At 36.8% G+C, this 20,001-nt stretch overlaps 1 protein-coding gene across 1 annotated transcript in view; it reads left to right on the forward strand.

Annotated features, from left to right (window-relative positions):
- Positions 1 to 20,001, forward strand: part of thada (THADA armadillo repeat containing) — a 186,449-nt gene that overhangs the window by 66,116 nt on the left and 100,332 nt on the right. The window contains exon 28 of the mRNA XM_059358754.1: positions 5,792 to 5,923. Coding sequence (XP_059214737.1) covers positions 5,792 to 5,923 — 132 coding nt within the window. The remainder of the gene's footprint in view (positions 1 to 5,791; positions 5,924 to 20,001) is intronic.

Consider the following 20,001-nt stretch of genomic DNA (forward strand, 5'->3'; position numbering starts at 1 on the left):
CTGCTTTTACTTCCAAAGAAAACAGTTTTCATATCATATTCCAACTATTTTTTTTTTGCTAATCTCCTAAACAAAACTCAAGATTAATTTGCCTGACAGCAAGCTAAATGGCAAAGTAAAGCTTTAGTTTACTTTGCAGCTTCTTTCGAGTGCTACTGTGTCCCTCTCACTGCTTTCTAAATGAAGAATAAAAAAACGCTTAAGGTCAGTGTTCTGTTTCCACTCAATTTTAAAAGATATGAAACAAAAATAACCTTTCATCGAACACTCGGGTGCTGAAGATGATTAAGGAGTTTGGGGAGAGAGGGCAGACATTCATGGAAAAGCTCAACATGGAATTTGAGAATGCCATTAAATGAGTCTCTCGTTCATCCTGTCAAGTGTTTCTGCCTCCAGCTGTATCCCAACAAGGCCTAATATGTTTACAATCTCCCTCCATCGCTCTGACATCACATCCTGTCCCGCTGTGGCTGACTAAACTGGTGACACTAAACACATTAGACCAGTTACTAATTTGGCTGCTATTACATTTCCAATCTTGCTAAACTATGGCGGTCCCAGCGGATGGTTCTGTGTGTGTGTGTGTGTGTGTGTGTGTGTGTGTGTGTGTGTAAAGAATGAAGTAATGAAAAGCACAAGTTGTTTTTGCAGGGGGTCTGTTGTTCTCTATGAGATCCTCATGACTGACGACAGGGCCTAGAGCACACACACACACACACACACACACACACATACACACACACACATTACAGAACTACATAATAAAGTTTTCCCACCATTTTGACATATTATAAGATGATATTTTTTTACCGTACACCAAGGTTATAATAGTTTTGGTTGTGAATTTTTGTTTTCAAATTCAGTTAGTTTTAATTAGTTTTTAGAGTGAATTTGCTCGTTTTTCATTAGTTTTTATTTTTTGAAAATTCTTAGTTTTAGTTTAGTTTTTTATTAGTTTTAGTGTTAGTTTTACTTTTTTTGTAATGGTCTATGTTGGGTGAGAGATTCAAAGAGGTCATAATAAATTTAGCCTTTATTTCCTTTGGTTTATCCATCTCAGCCCCAATAAGGTTATTAACTCTTACAGGTCCAGGTGTTTTGAATTTTGGTTCAAATGCAGTCGCAATAAACATATTTACCATGTGTTCCTGCATGTTCAAATAGAAACACTGAATTATGAATGAAAAAAGTTGACAAAGACGAAAACGAAGGACATTTTCACTTTAATTTTAGTTAGTTTTAGTTCGTTTTGTAACCACACAATACAGTTTCAGTTAGTTATCGTTTCTTTTAAAAACTCTTGTTTTTATTTTTATTTCAGTTAACGAAAAGGTTTTTTCAATTCTAGTTTTCGTTATTTTGTTAGTTTTCGTTAACTATAATAACCTTGCCGTACACACTGCGATAATAATGCTTTTACAGTTGTTTTATTAACAGAAAGATAACATAAAAACACTACTCCAGCATTGACACAGCCGTCAGGGTTTGATTTCCTCTTGAGCTGGACTCTGACAGCAGGACAAGAACAACTAAAACAATCCTGAAGGCAAAACATGGCCCTTCTCCACATTGGAGACCTGATACTCAAACAGTCGTTTTACTTACTTTCTACTGTAGTTTGAGTCTATTTCTCCCTCTTCCTCCCTCCTTCCTTTCCTCCTTCCTTCACTGCGAGTGTGTCAGAGTGAAACTGTGAAACCGCTGGCAGAGACGGACAGTTTCCATTCTGACTCAGTTGGCAGTGATGAGATTTTGGACGGAGGAATAGAGGGAGTTGAAAAGGCTCGGCTCAGGGACGGATGAGGAGATGACTATCGGAGTGTGGGCGGTTTTAGATATGCAGTTTATATCAGGAACGCTAGAGGAATTTTGCCCTGTTATTTATATATATTTTGGAAAATCATTTTTATATGTGGTTCTTAAGGGAATTACACTTAACCAGTAGTGGAAAGTAACTAAGTACATTTACTCAAGTACTGTATTTCAGTATCATTTTGAGGTACTTGTACTTTACTTGATTATCTCCATTATATGTAACTTTATACTTCTACTTCACTACATTTTAAGGCAAATATTTTACTTTTTACTCCACTACATTTAGCCGACAGCTTTAGTTACTTTTCAGGTCAATATATAATATAAAAAACATAAAGTAATTTGATTTTTTTTTTTTAAATTAAACCTCATAACAGTATGTTAAGTAGTTTAAATAAGCCCTATCTGGACAACAGTAAACATCTTCTTACATAAATGGATCAATAATAACAATCCAACAATATACTTGGAATATAAAACAATCTGAGTGGGTCGATTCTGCATAACGAGTACTTTTACTTTTGATACTTTAAGTACATTTGACGCTGATACTTTTGTACTTTTACTTAAGTATGTTTTGAATGCAGGACTTTTACTTGTAGTGGAGTAATTCTGCAGTGTAGCATTAGTACTTTTACTTAAGTAAGGGATCTGAATACTTCTTCCACCACTGCACTTAACTTAGCTTAATGTAAAGTCTGGAACTGGGGCTGTCAGCAGACTTCCATACTAACAAGCTCCAGTATTTAGTACCCTCAGGGCGCTTTCACAACCCAAAGTTTAGTCCGTTTTAATCGAACTCTGGTGGTTAAATCCTTGTTATGGTTGGTTTGGTTGCTTGTGAACGCTCCAGTCGTTCTCTGGTGCGGACCAAAACAACCGGTCTGAGACCTCTTCGGTCTCGCTCTGTTTCCAAACGAACCCTAGTGCGGTTTGAATGCACTGTGAACATAATCCCACCCAATTAAAGGAGCTGAACCAAAACGCAGCGGATTGAGGGCTCCTAATCAAATCGGGAGGTCCCATAAAGATGAAATTTGTGTCCGTCAGTTTCACTCTGTAGGCTATAGGGTTGTCATGATACTAAAATTTTCAACTGGATACCGATACTCAGGAAAATATTTGATACTCAATACCATTTTCGATACCACAAGGATAAAAACAAAGACCCCAAAATTTAACAGAAATATTTTTCTTAACAAGAAAAATGCAACATGTAAAATTAACAGAACCACAGGTTAAATATTTATAATAAAAAACAGTTGTGCAAAAAGAAACTGCAACTATGATAACAAGCTACAGGTCTGAGGTAGTGCAAAAAATAAATAAATACAATAAACAATAACAATTAGAACAATATTTTCGGCTGTGTGTGTTGCTGTTTGGTTGCAGGTCGACTTTTCTCTGCTTCATTCTGGGACTTCATTACACTTTTCAGTCACCAACATTTATGTAAACTTATTAACTCTATGCTGGCACTTTCCCATGTTGTGTGTGGAAGGTCCTTTTAATTACTTTTTTTGGTAATTTTGTGTCATATTTTGGTAATTTTGTGTCTTTTTTAAAAATAATTTTGTGTCTTTTTTTTGGTAATTCTATGTCTTGGGTAATTTTGTTTCTTTTTTAAGTAATTCAGGGGTTTTTTATGTCATTTTGTGTCTTTTTTGGTCATTTTGTGTCTTTTTAAAATAATTTTGTGTCTTTTTTGGTAATTCTGTGTATTTTTTGGTCATTTTGTGTCTTTTTTTTAAAGTAATTTTGTGTCTTTTTTGGGTAATTTTGTCTTATTTTTTTAGTAATTTTGTGTCTTTTTGTGGCCATTTTGTGTCCTTTTTAAGTAATTTATTTTTTTCAGTCATTTTGTGTCTTTTTTAAGTCATTTTGATACTTTACTTTGATAAATTACCCCCAGGTAATTTGAGAGACCCCTGGCTTACAGTCATGCCAGTTGTATGAATCTTCTCTAACTGCCAGCAAAAAAAAAAACTTCAAAGTTTAGTTCTGAAAATATCAAACTACTCCTGTCATGCAAATCTTATCAAATAATATGCAATATAGTGGCTAACTGTCACTGGTTAATGAGAGCTTCTCAAGTAGGTCACATTCTTGGCTAAAGCCCAGTTGTTTGAGTCATAGGTTTAGAAAATTGTTGTCCCTGGCTGTTTTATAGGAAGATGACAGGCCAGACAGCCAAATATAAACAGTGTATACTGACATGACTGAAACCATGCAGGATAATGACTGGGATTTCATTCACAAACTCGTCTCTTCCCAGCTGTTTACAACAGCCCGTCACAGGCCAACTGCAGTGTATTCATCACAATGTATCACATATATCACAAACTGTAGAGAGTCTTATCACTGCTGGAATGTAACTGACTACATTTACTTACTGTAGGGATTTGTACTTGACTGATGTATTTTGTTCTGTGTTGATCTTGAATGTTTGTGGTAAACTGAAAATTCCACTGTGCCTCTACACTGCAAAAAAAGGAAAAGTTGGGTGAACTCAAAATTTCAAGGCAACAAACTTCGATAAAGTTTTAAGTTGGACAATTAAACTAAATATTTTAAGTTTTGTCTTTGAGTTTCCTCAATTCGGATTTTTGTCAACTCAACTGTAAGTTGTACTAACTTATAATTTTACATTGTAATAACTTTTAATCCTTACTTCTGCTAACTTCTGCAATGTGCTGAATTGGCCCGATTGTAACGCCGCTATGAAATCTTAGCTAATGTTGCGACCACAATTTTGAGTTAGCATTGATACGCTAATGGCTACTCTTGTAGCTGTAACAAGCAGAGCCGCTAGCATCAGTTAGCCGCTAGCATCAGTTAGCCGCTAGAATCAGTTAGCCGCTAGCATCAGTTATCTGCTAGCATCAGTTTGCCGCTAGCATCAGTTAGCCGCTAGCGTCAGTTAGCTTTCGCTAATGAATTTCACCGCTTTCCCGCATTTCACAACAAAGAAATAAGAGTTAGCAGAACTATTGTCCCTTGTTGTGAACCCCAACTTAAAGATATAAGTAACAACAACTCACCAACTTGTTTTTGAGCAGACAACTGGCTTCCTTTGTTGTGCTAACTTACATTATTGCTCTAAATGTCAATAATTTATATTTCCAAGTTTTACCAACTTAAATCACTGTTTTAGGCCAAAAAATACAAGTTGGTTTAATTCCACCACGAACAACTGATTACCCATGAATCCCATTTGTCTCCTTTTTTTTAAACAATCTGTTGTAAAATATTGGGTTAGAACATCGGCCAACACGCCGATATCCGCTGATATAATAAACCGATTAAATAATGTGGTGCTGCTTACTTGATTAAATGCACAACCACGGCTCCTATGTCTGTCATAAGAATTTTTTATTCTTTGCACATCACCTCTCTGTCGCACCTTAAGCACATGTTTACTTATTATGTCAATTGTGAAATTGGCCAAATTTGCCCTGATTGTGGGTATTGTCATTGATTATCTCAGGGAGAGAATCATCCACATTTTAAGTAGGATGTACCTTTTAGTATTTTATTTGAAAGCAATTGTCAAAAATAAGTATGCAGTTTTAAGCATCAAGTATTTTTCTTATTTTGCACAAGGAATGAATATTACATAACAAATGTGATAAGAGTATGCTCCACAATACTGTATGCTAATTCCACTACAGAAGAGAGATGAAGATCTCTGCAATTAGTTGTGTGGGAAAAAATATCGGTATCGGTAATCGGCTAAATGAGTTGCAAAAAATCGGCATATCGGCAAAAAATCCAATTTTCGTGCATCCCTCGTAAAAGCCCTGCTGTTTTTATCATATTGGCAAAAGTATTGCTGCCATTCTTATGCAAACAAACGTATATAAACACTAGGGCCGATATCATACCATATATGGACATGACCTCATTAACTTTTGCTGAGCTTGATGAGTCGATATTGTAATTCTTGTCATTTAAATGTGTCTGTTTGTGTGTTTAGTGACAGCGGTCAGGTGAAGCTTCACCCCAGCTTGTTCCTGCTGCTGCTGGTGCTGAGTCGGCTCTACCCGTCTCCCATGGACGGATCTTCTTCTCCTCTGGGACTCGCTCCGTTCCTGCCCTTCATCATGAGGTGGGTGTCACTGCTGCACACACACAAGCAATAGAGGAGGGAATCCCCAGAGGCCCCACGATACGATTTTATCCAGATACTTGAGTCACAATATGATATTTGGATTTTAAGCATTTTGCGATATGGTGAGTATCAGGGGTGCACCGATTGCAATTTTCTGTCCGATCTCCGATCACTGATTTTTAAAAAGCGATTTTTTTATAACTCACAGCATACACTTTATTTATGTATTTATTTTATTTATTTGTTTATTTAACAGGGACAGTGCATTACTCTCAGCCGTAAAAGAATTAGCTAGGAGCTAAATTTCATCTGTAGTCCCTGGGCAGGAACAAATAACATAAATCTAACACAAACAAACAAGCCTTTCAAACAGCAACAACAAAGTTTCACACTCTTAAAACAGAATACAACACAGAACAACAGCAAAAGTAAAGTCACAGTATTAAGACACAACACGAAACAATGTTAAAATACAACACTTAAGAGATTTCAATGTTTGAATCTTATTTTATTGAAAAACAATAACGCAGCAGTATTTTTCTTTAACAAATAAAGGAAATCACAATGTCTGAGGTAGTTAATAAAATATTGAACTTAAAATAAATAGCAACAATTTACTGTTTTTGGTTTCGTTATAGTACAACATACATACAACACAGTCATGCAGAAGTACGCGTACGTGCAGACGCACTTTCAGACCTTTGTGGAGGTAGATAAGATCGCCAGATAAGATCTGGTTTGATGTAAAGAATCAGCCGATCCAGCAAAATTAAGGAAATCGGTGCATCCCTAGTCTAGAGTATTTATTATTATATATTGCGATTTAACTGTTTAATTGCATTTTGTGTCCACAAAATTCAATTCAATCAAGAATTGTTTTGTCAAATAAGAGAAAATTCTCAGTCTATTCATCTCACTTCAGTCTTTTTTTTTTCTCCACAATGAGAGTCAAACCCACAGACTGACCAACAAAGACATAAAATGAGAATGAGACACAAAAAACAAAAACAACTTTTGCAGCTTAATTTCCCGTTATCCCGTTATTTACCTTTTATCCAGATTTAAGCTATATTTTTATGTTGCACTTCTTTGATCCTGCTTAATTTTAAATATATATTTTAACCAAAAGTAGGAATTTAGGACATCTGCAGCTCGGCTTGCAGCCCCATCATGATGATTATGATGATGATTTTTAACGTTAAACTGCTTTATTTGATGTTTTTTGCCGCTTCTGATCACTTGGTACGTTTGTTTTGGAGAGGTTTAGAGCTTTGGGGGTAATTCAGCTTCTGGTAAAGCTTCATTATTTTGACAACTTCCTGACACGATATCCTGACACACATGGTGCCTATAGATTCCTTAGATCTTCTAGTTTCATATGAACACTAAATATCAATACTTGGTGTCCTTGAACAAGATTGTCAATAAACAGCAGTATGAGAATAGGTGTAATTTAGCTTCCTCCATCACTATCAATGGGAAACATGTCCCCAGCAGCAGCTCCAGCTCCTATATAAAGCTTAAAAAGAAACATCAGCATGGAGAACATTGTGTCACACACCTGCTCTCTCAGCGGTGATAAAACTCTCAAACAATGTTTCTCTGAACCAGAGAACTACTAACTATAGAACAATCAGAGACAAAACACCTGCAGTCTAAACATTAAAGGGTGTGTGCGTGTGTTTTGTTTGCACAGGTGCTCCGACATCTTTTATACGGACTTGTGTCTCACATCGATACACTCCCTGGAATCCAGTTAATGTATCACCATCCAGGAAAATGGTTAAAAATAAAAAAAAGCGTGTGACTTTGTCTGATTTTATGTTCCTGCACACTCAGACAAAACAGCTCTGTGCTGAGTCGTCTCTCCGGTGAGGCGCTGCCTTGTTGCTTGTACCGTCTTGTGTCACAGCGGTTGATTAGATTGTGGTTGGTTTTTATCTGAACTCCGCTCACTGTTCACTGGGGAGTAAACCGTGCAGGCGAATGGGAAACTGTGGTTACAGCCTGCATTTTTTACATTCTTGAGATGGAGAAGTCTACAAATATTATTTGTACAAGTTCATCTGCTGCACCTGCAAATACAACAGAAGCCTCTTTTCAAGTTTACCATCACAACCACATACAGAAAAGCTCTCTGTTTAACCCTTTAACTAAATCTTAGAAGTATATTATCTGTGGGAGCCAAGTTATATTTATATAATCTATTCTCGCACGCTTTTCCAGGGCCGGGTCGCGGGGGCTGCAGGCGAAGCAGGGTCATATTTACAGTTGAAACCAGAAGTTTACATACACTATATAAAAAGACACGTATGCTTTTTTTTCACACTGTCTGACATGAAATCAGACATCACTTTTCCTGTTTTAGGTCCATTAGGATTACCAAAATTATTTTATTTTTTTTGCATTTTTTTGCTAAATGCCAGAAAAATGAGAGAAGGATTTTTTTAGACAATTTTTTATTACTTTCTTCAAAGTCAGAAGTTTACATACACTAACATTATTATGCCTTGAAACAAATTGGGAAAGCCCAGATGATGCTGTCATGTCTTTGGAAGTTTATATAAGCTTAATAAGCTTATATAAATACAAGTTAATGAATAAGAACAATTTCAACGTGTTTTATGTTTTGTTAAAATCAGTCAGATAAACATAATTAGATGTAATTCATGTTCATATAAGAATACTATTTGTATGAAAAAGAAATGTTTTTCATCCTTTGTTATGAGCAGTAAGGCAGGTTACTGTGACTTTTTTTTTTTTTTTGTCCTCGGGCTTTGAAGTAAGTTCCATCAGTTGAAGCTCACTAAAGACCGAGCTGCATGGTTTCCTTATCGCAGTTATAATAATTGATAGGGGAAATCAACATTGAACACGCTTGTAAGAACAAAACTGTCGAATAAAGATTTTTGTTTTTACATCGGAGTGTAAAACCAAGGTCTTCACGGCTTCAACCACTACATCATGTATGTTTCTTACATTAAAATGTCTAGGAAACGACTTGGTCTATGTTAAATATCTTGTCGAGTCATGTACGTAAAGTATCCCAAATGTTGGATTTTACTGTCAATAGCGTTTTATTCCTTTTGAACACGTGTGAGTGGTTTAATTTACGTTTCATCCAGTTTTAAGCTATATTTTTATGCTGCACTTCTGTGATCCTGGTTGACTTTAACTAGACATTTTAACCAAAAGTAGGATTTTAGGACATCCGCAACTCGAACAAGTCAGAGAAACACTGATTTTTAACATAAAAACTTCTTTATTTGATGCTTTTGCCGGTTTTGATCACTTGGTATGTTTGTTTTGGAGAGGTGAAGAACTTTGGGGATAATACCGCTTCTGGTAAAAACCCCTAAATCAGAGGGGGCAAACTTTGGCCCGTGGGCCAAATTTGGCCCGCAGTATAAATATATTTGGCCCGCGAGGAGATACCAAATGACAACCAGAGCTGGCCCGCCGGTATTATACAGCGCAAATAATACTACAAGTCCCAGAATGCTCTGCTGGTGTTTTGGCTTGAACACAGTAGATCAGTGTGGAGCAAACTGAGCAACAATTAAAGTTGTCTTTATGCACTTTTTCTTGCTAGTCCAAGGCTTGAATGGCTGCACATTCATTGAAGGATATTATTATTAGTCATTTGGTTTATTATTGTTATTTTATTCTTACATTTATTTGTAGCCTGTGGAAAAAGATTCCTGTTAAATTTAAATTTAAAGAAGGCCGCATATAAAATAAAGGGACATACGATTTTTATTTACATTTTATTTAAGAAATGAATGCCATTGATGTGTTTGTTTGTTCCATTTGATATTCGATTTTGCATGTTTGCAATATTAAGTTATATCAAGCTTTGCTTGTTCCATTTCGTTTGAACTTGTTTAGGTTGATTTTTCAATAAATATCAATGTTGGCCCGCGACTTTGTCCAAGTTTAAAATTTTGGCCCACTGTGTATTTGAGTTTGACACCCCTGCCCTAAATGATGAACATTAAAGGAACACTCCACCGTTTTTTCATATTAAAACATGTTATTCGGTCAAGTAAGACGAGTTGATACAGACCTCTTGCGTCTCAATGCGTGCACTCAATCGCCCTGGCGCACGGCGCCACTTGGCTAGCACTTAGCTTAGCCCAGTTCATTCATTAGGATCCAAACAGATGGACAGTTAGAAGCGACCAAACTCCTCCACGTTTTCCCTATTTAAATACAGCTACACGAGTAGTTAAACGACCAAGTATGGTGACACAAAATAAAACGTGGCGCTTTTCGAAGCGGATAAAAAGGAGAACTATAATGTATGGCGGAATAGCACTTGGGAGCACTTCGACTCGGCGCAGTAATATCATCACTCCTGACGGAAGTGAGAGGGAGCGGAAGGAGTGATGATATTACTGCGCCGAGTCGAAGTGCACGCATGAGACGCAAGAGGTCTGTATCAACTCGTCTTACTTACCCGAATAACATGTTTTAATATGAAAAAACGGTGGAGTGTTCCTTTAAAGGAATCCTAAACAGAAGAAGCTGACTGCAATAAAGACAGAGCTCAACGCATCATACTATAAAAAAAGAGGAAGTTCGTAGTCTATTCATCTCACTTCAGTCTTTTTATTTCTCCACAATGAGAGTCAAACCCACAGACTGACCAACAAAGTATTCAGTCAAACTGAACTGAACTGATATCAAACATGTTGGACGACAACAACTGCAGCATTTTATCAAAGTTTCGACAACTTTAAGCTTCACTGCTCTGGATGTTTTTTGAATGAAACCTAAAAAAAGCCGAACTTCGCAGCATTATTCCAACACCATATCCTGACATGAATTTCTTGGTACTTTGAACATGTGTGTAGAATAAAACCTTGGGAGGCTCGGTGGTGAGGTGCCCACCTCTATGAAGACTTTTGGAGATTTTGCTTCAAGCGTCACCTGGCGTGCCAACAAACACAGCTGGAGATGTTTTGTGGATGGAAAGCTGACAAAGCTGAATCTGGAGGGATATTGTGATCCTCACATGTTCCAGGACTGGTCGTCCACTCAGTGTGTATGTACCAGAGATGTAAAACATATTACAGCATGTTCAGACAAGCTTTCACATGGAAAAACATAACGGCTTTCATAAATGTAAAAGCGCTCCTTTTGTAGGTTCAAGAGAGTCAATTGTGCAAAATGCAAATTTTTTTTTACAGCTCGAGAGGGTGGAGTGTGTAAGTCACTATTGTGTGTGTGTGTGTGTGTGTGTGTGTGTGTGTGTGTTTGGGAGGAGATAGGGGTTAGGTTTAGACCTTGAGGTTGGAATGCTCTACTGACGATAGATAACAGCACTTGTGTGGGCGTGTATGTGCGTGAATTAGTTATACAGAATAAAATTTAATTAATAGCTAAAAGAAGCAATGCATTTTCATTACAGTCAAGAGCTGACCATGTAAATTAAAAATGCATATACAATAAATAAATACCATTTTTAAATGGTCCCAAGCATTCCTTTTGCCCTTTTGCACAATATATATACACTCCTGGTCAAAAGTTTTAGAACACCCCGACTTTTCCAGAATTGTATTGAAAATGATGCAGTTTAATGTCTCAGTGTACTCTGAAATTAATGCACATTTGCAACATTTAAAATTCTTTATTGAGCATGATAGTGTTTTGAAAGTAAAAAAAAGATTCAAAATCACATTTTATGTTGGACTGAAGGACTAAAAAAAGACACAAAATGACAAAAAAAGACACAAAAAGACACAAAATGACTAAAAAAAAGACACAAAATGACCAAAAAAAAGACACAAAATGACTTACAAAGACATGAAAAGAATTAAAAAATGAACAAAATAGCCCAAGACTCCATAGAGTTAAGTTGTTAACCCATTTCTTGTTCCCTGAAAAAAGGCCTACTTGTATAATTCTGAAATGTACATTATATTTTACCTTTTTTTATTTACCTCTGGCAGTTCACCACTTACCTTTGTACCCTTTCAAGCTGTTCATTTGACTTGAACTGCTTGAATTTCAATAAAAAACTGGAAAAATTGGGGTGTTCTAAAACTTTTGACCGGTAGTGTATGTATGTAAAAAAACCTTTAGTTTCTGCCTATTTTGAACTGAATTATGCCGTAACAGATAGGCCCTTGGTAGGATAATATCAGCTGATAATAACAGTCAATCAATATATCGAAACGCTCTAGTTTTAAGACATAGTAACATTAGTAATTATGTTTCACAACTTATTCACATATACAACATTTTCTCTTTTCTTTTTGTTTAAAAAAAATGACAATAATAAGTAATAATATAAAATGGAGCAACAAGTATACATTACAATAATTAAAAAATTATATCGAAAATAAAATAAGAAATTTAAAAAAAAGCAAAACAGACAGCAAAACCTCTCCTTTAACTTTCAATTGTTATCCTCTCACTTTTAAAGACTAAAAAATAATCTGGTTTATGAAAAATCACACAAATAACTTACTATTTCAGGTAAAAGACATGACCGTATCCTGAGAAAAACAGCAAACTGTTCTTGTAACCACAGTTGTTTTCATCTAACCTCTCGTATTTATAGATATTACGAAGAAAATCTTTTCTAAACAGTCAGATATCATCAGCATAAGTGTGCTTTAGAAATATTCTCCCATTTAAAGTTCAAAGTTATTTAAAGTGTTGCTAGAGAGCTCCACTGTCAGTGAGACGCCAAACACTCATCCTGTTACTGGTCATAAGGTCACAAATGGAAAGTGTAGTTGGATCACAGAGGGGCAATAAACACGAACCATTTGCTGGCTACAAATGTGCAAAGTTGCGTAAAAAAGCGCATATAATCATACAAAATCTTGAGTTTAAGAACCCATGTGTTGTGAGCAAGGTTATAATAGTTTTAGATTTTTCATTAGTTTTAGTTTTAATTTCGTTGTGAATTTTTGTTTTCAAATTCAGTTAGTTTTAGTTAGTTTTTAGAGTGAGTTTTCTAGTTTTAGTTTAGTTTTTATTTTTTGAAAATGCTTAGTTTTAGTTTAGTTTTTATTAGTTTTAGTGTTAGTTTTAGTTTTTTTGTAATGGGCTATGTGTTGGGTGCCAGATTCAAAGAGATCATAATAAATTTTGCCTTTATTTCCTTTGGTTTATCATCTCAGCCCCAATAAGGTTATTACCTCTTACAGTTCTGGGTGTTTTGAATTTTGGTTCTAGTGTAAACATCCCAGTCTCAGTAAACATATTCACCATGTGTTGCATGTTCAAATAGAAACACTGAATTATGAATGAAAAAAGTTGACAAAAACGAAAACTAAGCACATTTTCACTATAATTTCAGTTAGTTTTAGTTAGTTTTGTAACCACACAATACAGTTTCAGTTAGTTATCGTTTTTTTTAAAAACTCTCGTTTTTATTTTTATTTCAGTTAACGAAAATGTTTTTTCAATTCTAGTTTTCGTTATTTCGTTAACAGTTTTCGTTAACTATAATAACCTTGGTTGTGAGTGCAGTTAACTGGTCAATAGCTTGACTTGCTGGCTGTCTTACTGTCAGAGAAGGTATGCTGCACACACACACACACACACACACACACACACACACACACACACATCCACCCAAATGAAGCCCACATGTTGGAAATGTTAAATATAGCCCGGCTCTAACTTCTTTGGCTGCAGCCTTGTTTCATTTCACCGAGCCCCCTTCCCCCCCGACTCATCTTCCCCAGGCGTGTGCGGACGTGTCTGCTGAGGTCGCCGACTGCCACCCCGTCCTCTCCTATCCTCCTCTCCTTCTCTCCTTCCCTCCTTCTCTCCTTTCCTCATGTGATCTGACCCGCCACCTCCAAGAATCAAATGCCGCTCGTCTCCTCTCCTCTCCTGTCGACAGGACTGGAGCTTCATAACTAATAATTCCTCCCCCTTATATCCTTCTCTCACACCACACAGCATTTTATCTTCATATCCTTTTAACAACCCCCGCAAGATTTTTGACATTCCTCACTGCCGGGCCTCTGCATGCGTCACACCTGCCTGGATAATGATGAAGAGAAGGATGAGGATGACGACAAAGAGGGGGAGGATTGTGACGAGCAGACACATTTATTCTATTAATTGATTGCCGCTTCATTCCAGCCCTCAAAAGTCTTTACAGTTATCTTTTCCCCCTCCGACGTCTCTTCTTCGGCTTCTCTCTTTTCCGTCTCCCTCGTTCTCTCTCTGCCTTAATGCTAAAGCCTTTAGAGTGCTGAGATACTGATTTATGTCCTGTGATATCCAGTCCAGGCATCTCTCCTCGCCCTCCCGGCCTCGCTCCCTTCCTTTCCTTTCTCGTCCTCACTGACTCATATCTCATTTCTTTTGAAAGGGCACGTAATGCCCATAAACCAAAACGAGGCTTCAAACAGGACCCCTGTCATTTCCTTCCATACTGAAATGCTGTATATTTTCCCCCAGTGCTCATTTTATCATTTTGTTGCCTTGCATGGACTCTGAAAGTGGGCAGTTTTTGTTTTTTTTTGAAAATTATATTTATTGGGTTTTTAGAATTAACATGACACATACATTAATGAGGGTTTACATGCCCACATTCTTAGATAAAAACAAAACAAAACAGACAAGACAAATTACCACTAAAACAAAGTAAAACAAAAAACCAATAGATACAAAAATAATAATAATAATAAAAATTACAACCCTGTATTTCCTATGTAGCTGCTGTGTTGAATGTTACATTTTCTTTATACACTTCATTGTCCTTTTCAAGTGTTCAACATCTTGATCGGTGACTTTCAAGATATTCAAAAAATTGTCCCCATAGCTTAAAAAAGCTCTGTATTTTTCCCTTGGTGGCATAGGTTAACTCCTCCATGGCTAGAACATTGGAAAGACTGTTAAACCAATGTTTAACTGTGGGAAATTCAGTGCTCTTCCAGGAAGTTGCTATACAGTGTTTAGCCTGAAGTGGTGAAAGTGGACAGTTAAAAATTGTGTAAATGTTTTATTCCACAATCAAATATCAAAAGGTAAACTGATATTGTAGCTTATGCAGCAATCTGGGCCCGTCAGCTTTCAAAGTTACTAACAGTAGTTCAGCCTTGATGCATATTATAGGATTTTTTTTCTTATCCAATCTAAAGTATGGTAGCTGTAACATTTTATACATCAAAGTGGTTAATACGTCAAAGCAGCACTGGACTGGACCTGTAAACCAAATTTTCCCACTAGGTGTCGCATTTCACTCAGCAGCTGCTCTTGAGTGGAACATAATGAGACCGAGAGAGCCCATGACAGAGTGTAGCTACTCCAGGCCACTTTAAGATTCCCTTATTAGTCCCACAATGGGAAATTCAAACTCTACATTTAAGCCGTCTTTATTGAATTACACACCAGTGAACACACCATTCTTGGGACACTTTTCTGCGTGCCTGGGGAGCTGTGTAGGGGGAATACTTTTTATTTTTGCCAGAACAAATTCATAAAATCAAACTGGTCTAAGCTTGTATACTGGATTGGACTGGCAAAAAAACAACACTATTCTGAATTGTGCTGTATTTATTCACTATTATAGATTTAGCTTCCCAAACAACTATAAATAAGTCAAAATTAGTTGAGTAGAGCATTCAGTTATCCTGCTTAATGTTGGTACAGCATATCCGTTTTTTCAGTTTGGGTTGACAAAAAAATTAAAACATTTTTTTTGATGGATTTATTACTAACAAAACTGCCAAACATTACTTTTTTAAATTTATCCAGTGTGATTGGATCCTTTTTTTCTGTCAACCTAAACAACCTTGGTTTTTACTGTTGGTTGAACAACACAACAATTTGAAGATGTCACTTTGGTTTCTGAGAAATTCAAATGGACATTTTACTGTCAGTTAAAAAAAAATAAAAAAATGAACGCCCAGTGATTTGTTTTGCTCCAAAATTCTAGATTTTTCCCTGACCCATGCTAAACCATCAGGTTTCATGGAAATAGGGTCAGTCATTTTTCAGTAATCCTGCTAACACACAAACTGAACCAGAGGTAAAACATAGACGGACTAATTAATAACGTACGTGACCATTTCTATGCAAAGGTTTGCTGAAGTTTCTTTTGTACACTACCACCGGGGGGCGCTAAATACATTTATAAATCCTACTACAGTGGTTTTATAGTAAAAAAACAACAAACAAACAATTCAAATTCAAATTAAAGCTGCAAGCAGAGATGAACGGGCCCAAGCAGAGTGGAGGAAAAGGGGGAATGGCTATCAAAATGGGTGGGACTTATGAAATATTGTTATGTAGAACTGTTCAGTGATGAACCATCATCATGCATGACAAGTTTGAGGCAGATTGGACAATGTATGGTCAAGTTATACAGTGTTGTTTTTTATGTCGAAACGTCGTATTTTGCCTTCATGCCACGCCCCCATAGTGTGACGGTCTGCAAAGCTTTTAATAACCTTTGATGTTGAAGGCCTTTTGATGGTACTGAACAAGTTCGAAGTCAATTGGATTAAATCTGTAGGAGCAGTTTGTGAAAGTAAGCGGCATGGAAATGGTGAAAAACGTCTCAAAACGTCATTTTTTATCCAAGATGGCCGACTTCCTGGTGCGTTTTTGAGACTTTTTGGTGCATCTTCCCATGATACACGTATGTACAAAATTTCGTGTCTCTACAACAAACCTGTTTTAGGGGCTCAATTCTAGGGGGCGCTAGTAGGTCATTCTGCCACGCCTATTTCTGAAACCAATGAAATACCTTAATTTTCGGCTGGATTGAATTTTGGCCCAAGTTTGGTGAGTTTTGTAATTTGATAAAACCAACAAAAACGTGATTCATTTGCTGTTATAATAATAAACGGACCAATTTCAATAGGGTCTTCGCACTGTTAATGCTCGGGCCCTAACAATGTAAAAGACTGATTGTGTTTACAGTTACATCTTGTCCATGTGAATGAATGCAGCAAAATAGTTCATAATGATGTCACCACTTCCCTTCGGAATATTCTCCAGCGGCAGACTTTGTTATGTGGGCTTGTTTAGCCAACATGCTACAGTCTCTGTGGTGGAAATTATTCTCCCAGTTGTACAAAATGAGGCCCATATGAGTCTCTTCCATGCCAGTCAACAGTCTGCCTATGACCCCACAGGGGACGGCCCTGTTTCTAAAATTACACCCTTCCAAACTGTCATTTCCTTTTGCAAAAGTGTTTCAATGGGACAAATTAGCACAGATAGTTAACATATGGGCCCCAAATGGGCTGGGAGGGGTGGAAAGTGAAGAATGGACATAGAGTTTGGTCATTAGACGTGCTTGTGTGTGTGCATGTATGCATGTGTGTGTGTGTGTGGGTGTGTGTGTGTGTGTGTGTGGGCAAAAGGGAGGGAGGGAACTCTTGTGCACATAAATTCACATGTACAGGCGTGTGGCGCTCAGGAATGCAAACTGTTGTCTGTGTTTGATACAGGCTCTTTGGTTGTCTGTCTGGCCATAGGTGTGTGTGTGTGTGTGTGTGTGTGTGTGTGTGTGTGTGTGTGTGTGTGTGTGTGTGTGTGTGTGTGTGTGTGTGTGTGTGTGTGTGTGTGTGTGTGTGTGTGTGTGTGTGTGTGTGTGTGTGTGTGTGTGTGTGTGTGTGTGTGTGTGTGTGTGTGTGTGAGGGAGGGAGGCATGCTCACAGCAGGTGGAAAAGCATTTGTTGACAGTTGACTTGTTGCTCCAAACAGTTGTCTCTTTGTTGCAGTCCATATTGATTTCAAGCCTCTGGTCTTTTTTTTTTCCCGTCTCGGTCAGCCCAGCAGCGGACAAATCAATTTCAGTGTTCACATTAACATTAAAAGTGTCTGGAATTATTTGCAGATGTACCCAGATTTCACACGGCCATTTAGACTTTAGACTTAGACTTTCTTTATTGTAATTGCACAAAAAACACAACAGTGAATCTGGCAACGAAATATCGTTGCTTGGCTTCCGCAGTACACATAACACAGAACTGGTGAGCAGAACCTGTTAATAAATACATACTGGGGACTGTCACAATAAATATATCTATATTTTTTTTTATTTTAATTAACCTTTATTTAACCAGGGAATATCCCATTGAGATTAAGAACCTCTTTTTCAAGGGAGCCCTGGCCAAGAGGCAGCAAACACAGAATACAGTTACATATTTACATAACATACAGACCTTAAACACGTCATGAGAAACAAGTGCATGTTATGGAATTGGCCTCAATAACTCTTAGTTTGGATTTAAAAGTGCTCAAAGAAACAAATTCAGTTAATTTCCATTCTTTCTGGCGCATATTCCATGCATAAGGTGCAGAGTAAACAAATGCCCTTTTATAAATATATATAAAAACTTGTATAAAAATAAAAATAAAGGTGTCCAATATGTACATGAATTATTGCACCCTCAAAGTTAGCAGCAGTGTCTGAATTATTGCACAGATGATTAATTTCACTTTACAGGCAGGGTTATTTGGTGTTAAGCAGTCTGAGTAACTGTTGCTGAATCTGGTTGTTCTGCAGTTTGCTTGTGTGGACAAACACCCTCCTCTCTCATATCAAAACCGGAAAAATCAAACTTTCTTTCCGTCTCCGTGGTGATGGATTTCCCACAGTTACCTCGTCCTCCTGTGACTTGTCCTTTCCTAGCTGAGCCCCCATGTGACTGTACAGTATTATGTGTTCATTGTATGCACACTGAATACATTTGTTGCACTAAATTGAGACGTCTAGGAAGTGCATAGTCCTTATCAGTACACAATGTTCTTTTGTGCAGTACACAGCCTAAAGGCCAGGCCGCATTATGTGGACCATCAATATGTGACTCCAGGCCGTTTATTCCCTGCATGCCTTTTTTGTTGTCATTCACATGGGCAGCCAGTTCAAATTTTGTAATAAGCAGCATGAATACCTTAACAATAGAGGTGGAGATTTTGACTTAAATGGCAAAAAAATGACTCTTTTTGTGACTAGATTGACTGAGATGTTCAATTTAATGTGATGACGTGGATGAGGTTGGGTGAATTGTAACTGAAAGGCAAATATAACAGTTCCTCCAATCAGAAACAGGCTAGACTGATTCAAGGAGAGACACCAAACTAAGACTGAGTTTGATAAAATAACTGACAAATTCAACACTGGTTTAAAGAGAAATGTATTTTGAGTTGTTGTCATCTTAAACTAGACTAAAAGTTTGAAGGATCAGAATCACTAAAATGTGACTTTAACCAGGTTCCCAAACTTTTCCATGTCAAGGCCCCACAGATGGCATTAGTTTATGCCTGAAGTCTTTAAAACCCCTTTCTTACTTACAATACTATGATGAATTGACTTTTATTCGTCCAATAATAACACATTTGTATTTCAATGTTTTAATTATTCCAGTCGATTATTATTATTATTATTATTATTATTATTTATTTATTTATTTATTTTAAATTACTTATATTAATTAAGCTTATGACGTGATGAATGATGTCAGGCAACTAGAAGAATGGGCATGGCAAATAAGATTTCAATATGTTATATATTGATATAACACTCGCTAAAGTTGGCATAATTTTGTTTTCAAACACAGTTCTCTGTTCATTGTGGTTTCGTTTTTATTGTGATATGTTTGGAAGAGATTGATTAATAAAGTTTTGAGAAAATATACACTTTATCTATCAAGAATAAATGGAAAGAAAAAAATATTTTATATTTAGCAATTTCCCTGAACTTCCCAACAATTTGAAATCCCTGAGTTAAACTAGATTAGACTAGACTAAATCTAAAGTAGCTCACAAACTGAACACTAGTATTACGAGGCAGTGATTCCACAATATTTGAGACATTGCAATACAATAATGGGTAATTGAAGGAGATTAAAAAAAAAATCCTCCAAAATGGCAAAAAAAATTGAATTCTGTTTTTATTTACTGCTTCAAGTCTTAGCTTAGTGCCTCTTAAACACACACACACACACACACACACACACACACACTGACTGCAGCTTGTCCATGTCCACTGTTACACAGTCATTAACTGGCAAAGAGCAGCTCTGTGGTGAAAACGTTTAAAAGAAAGTGTTTGTCTGTTGAACTGTTAGTAGTTTGGTGTCCTT

The sequence above is a fragment of the Centropristis striata genome, chromosome 20 (genome assembly GCF_030273125.1).
Source record: "Centropristis striata isolate RG_2023a ecotype Rhode Island chromosome 20, C.striata_1.0, whole genome shotgun sequence".
NCBI lineage: Eukaryota > Metazoa > Chordata > Actinopteri > Perciformes > Serranidae > Centropristis > Centropristis striata.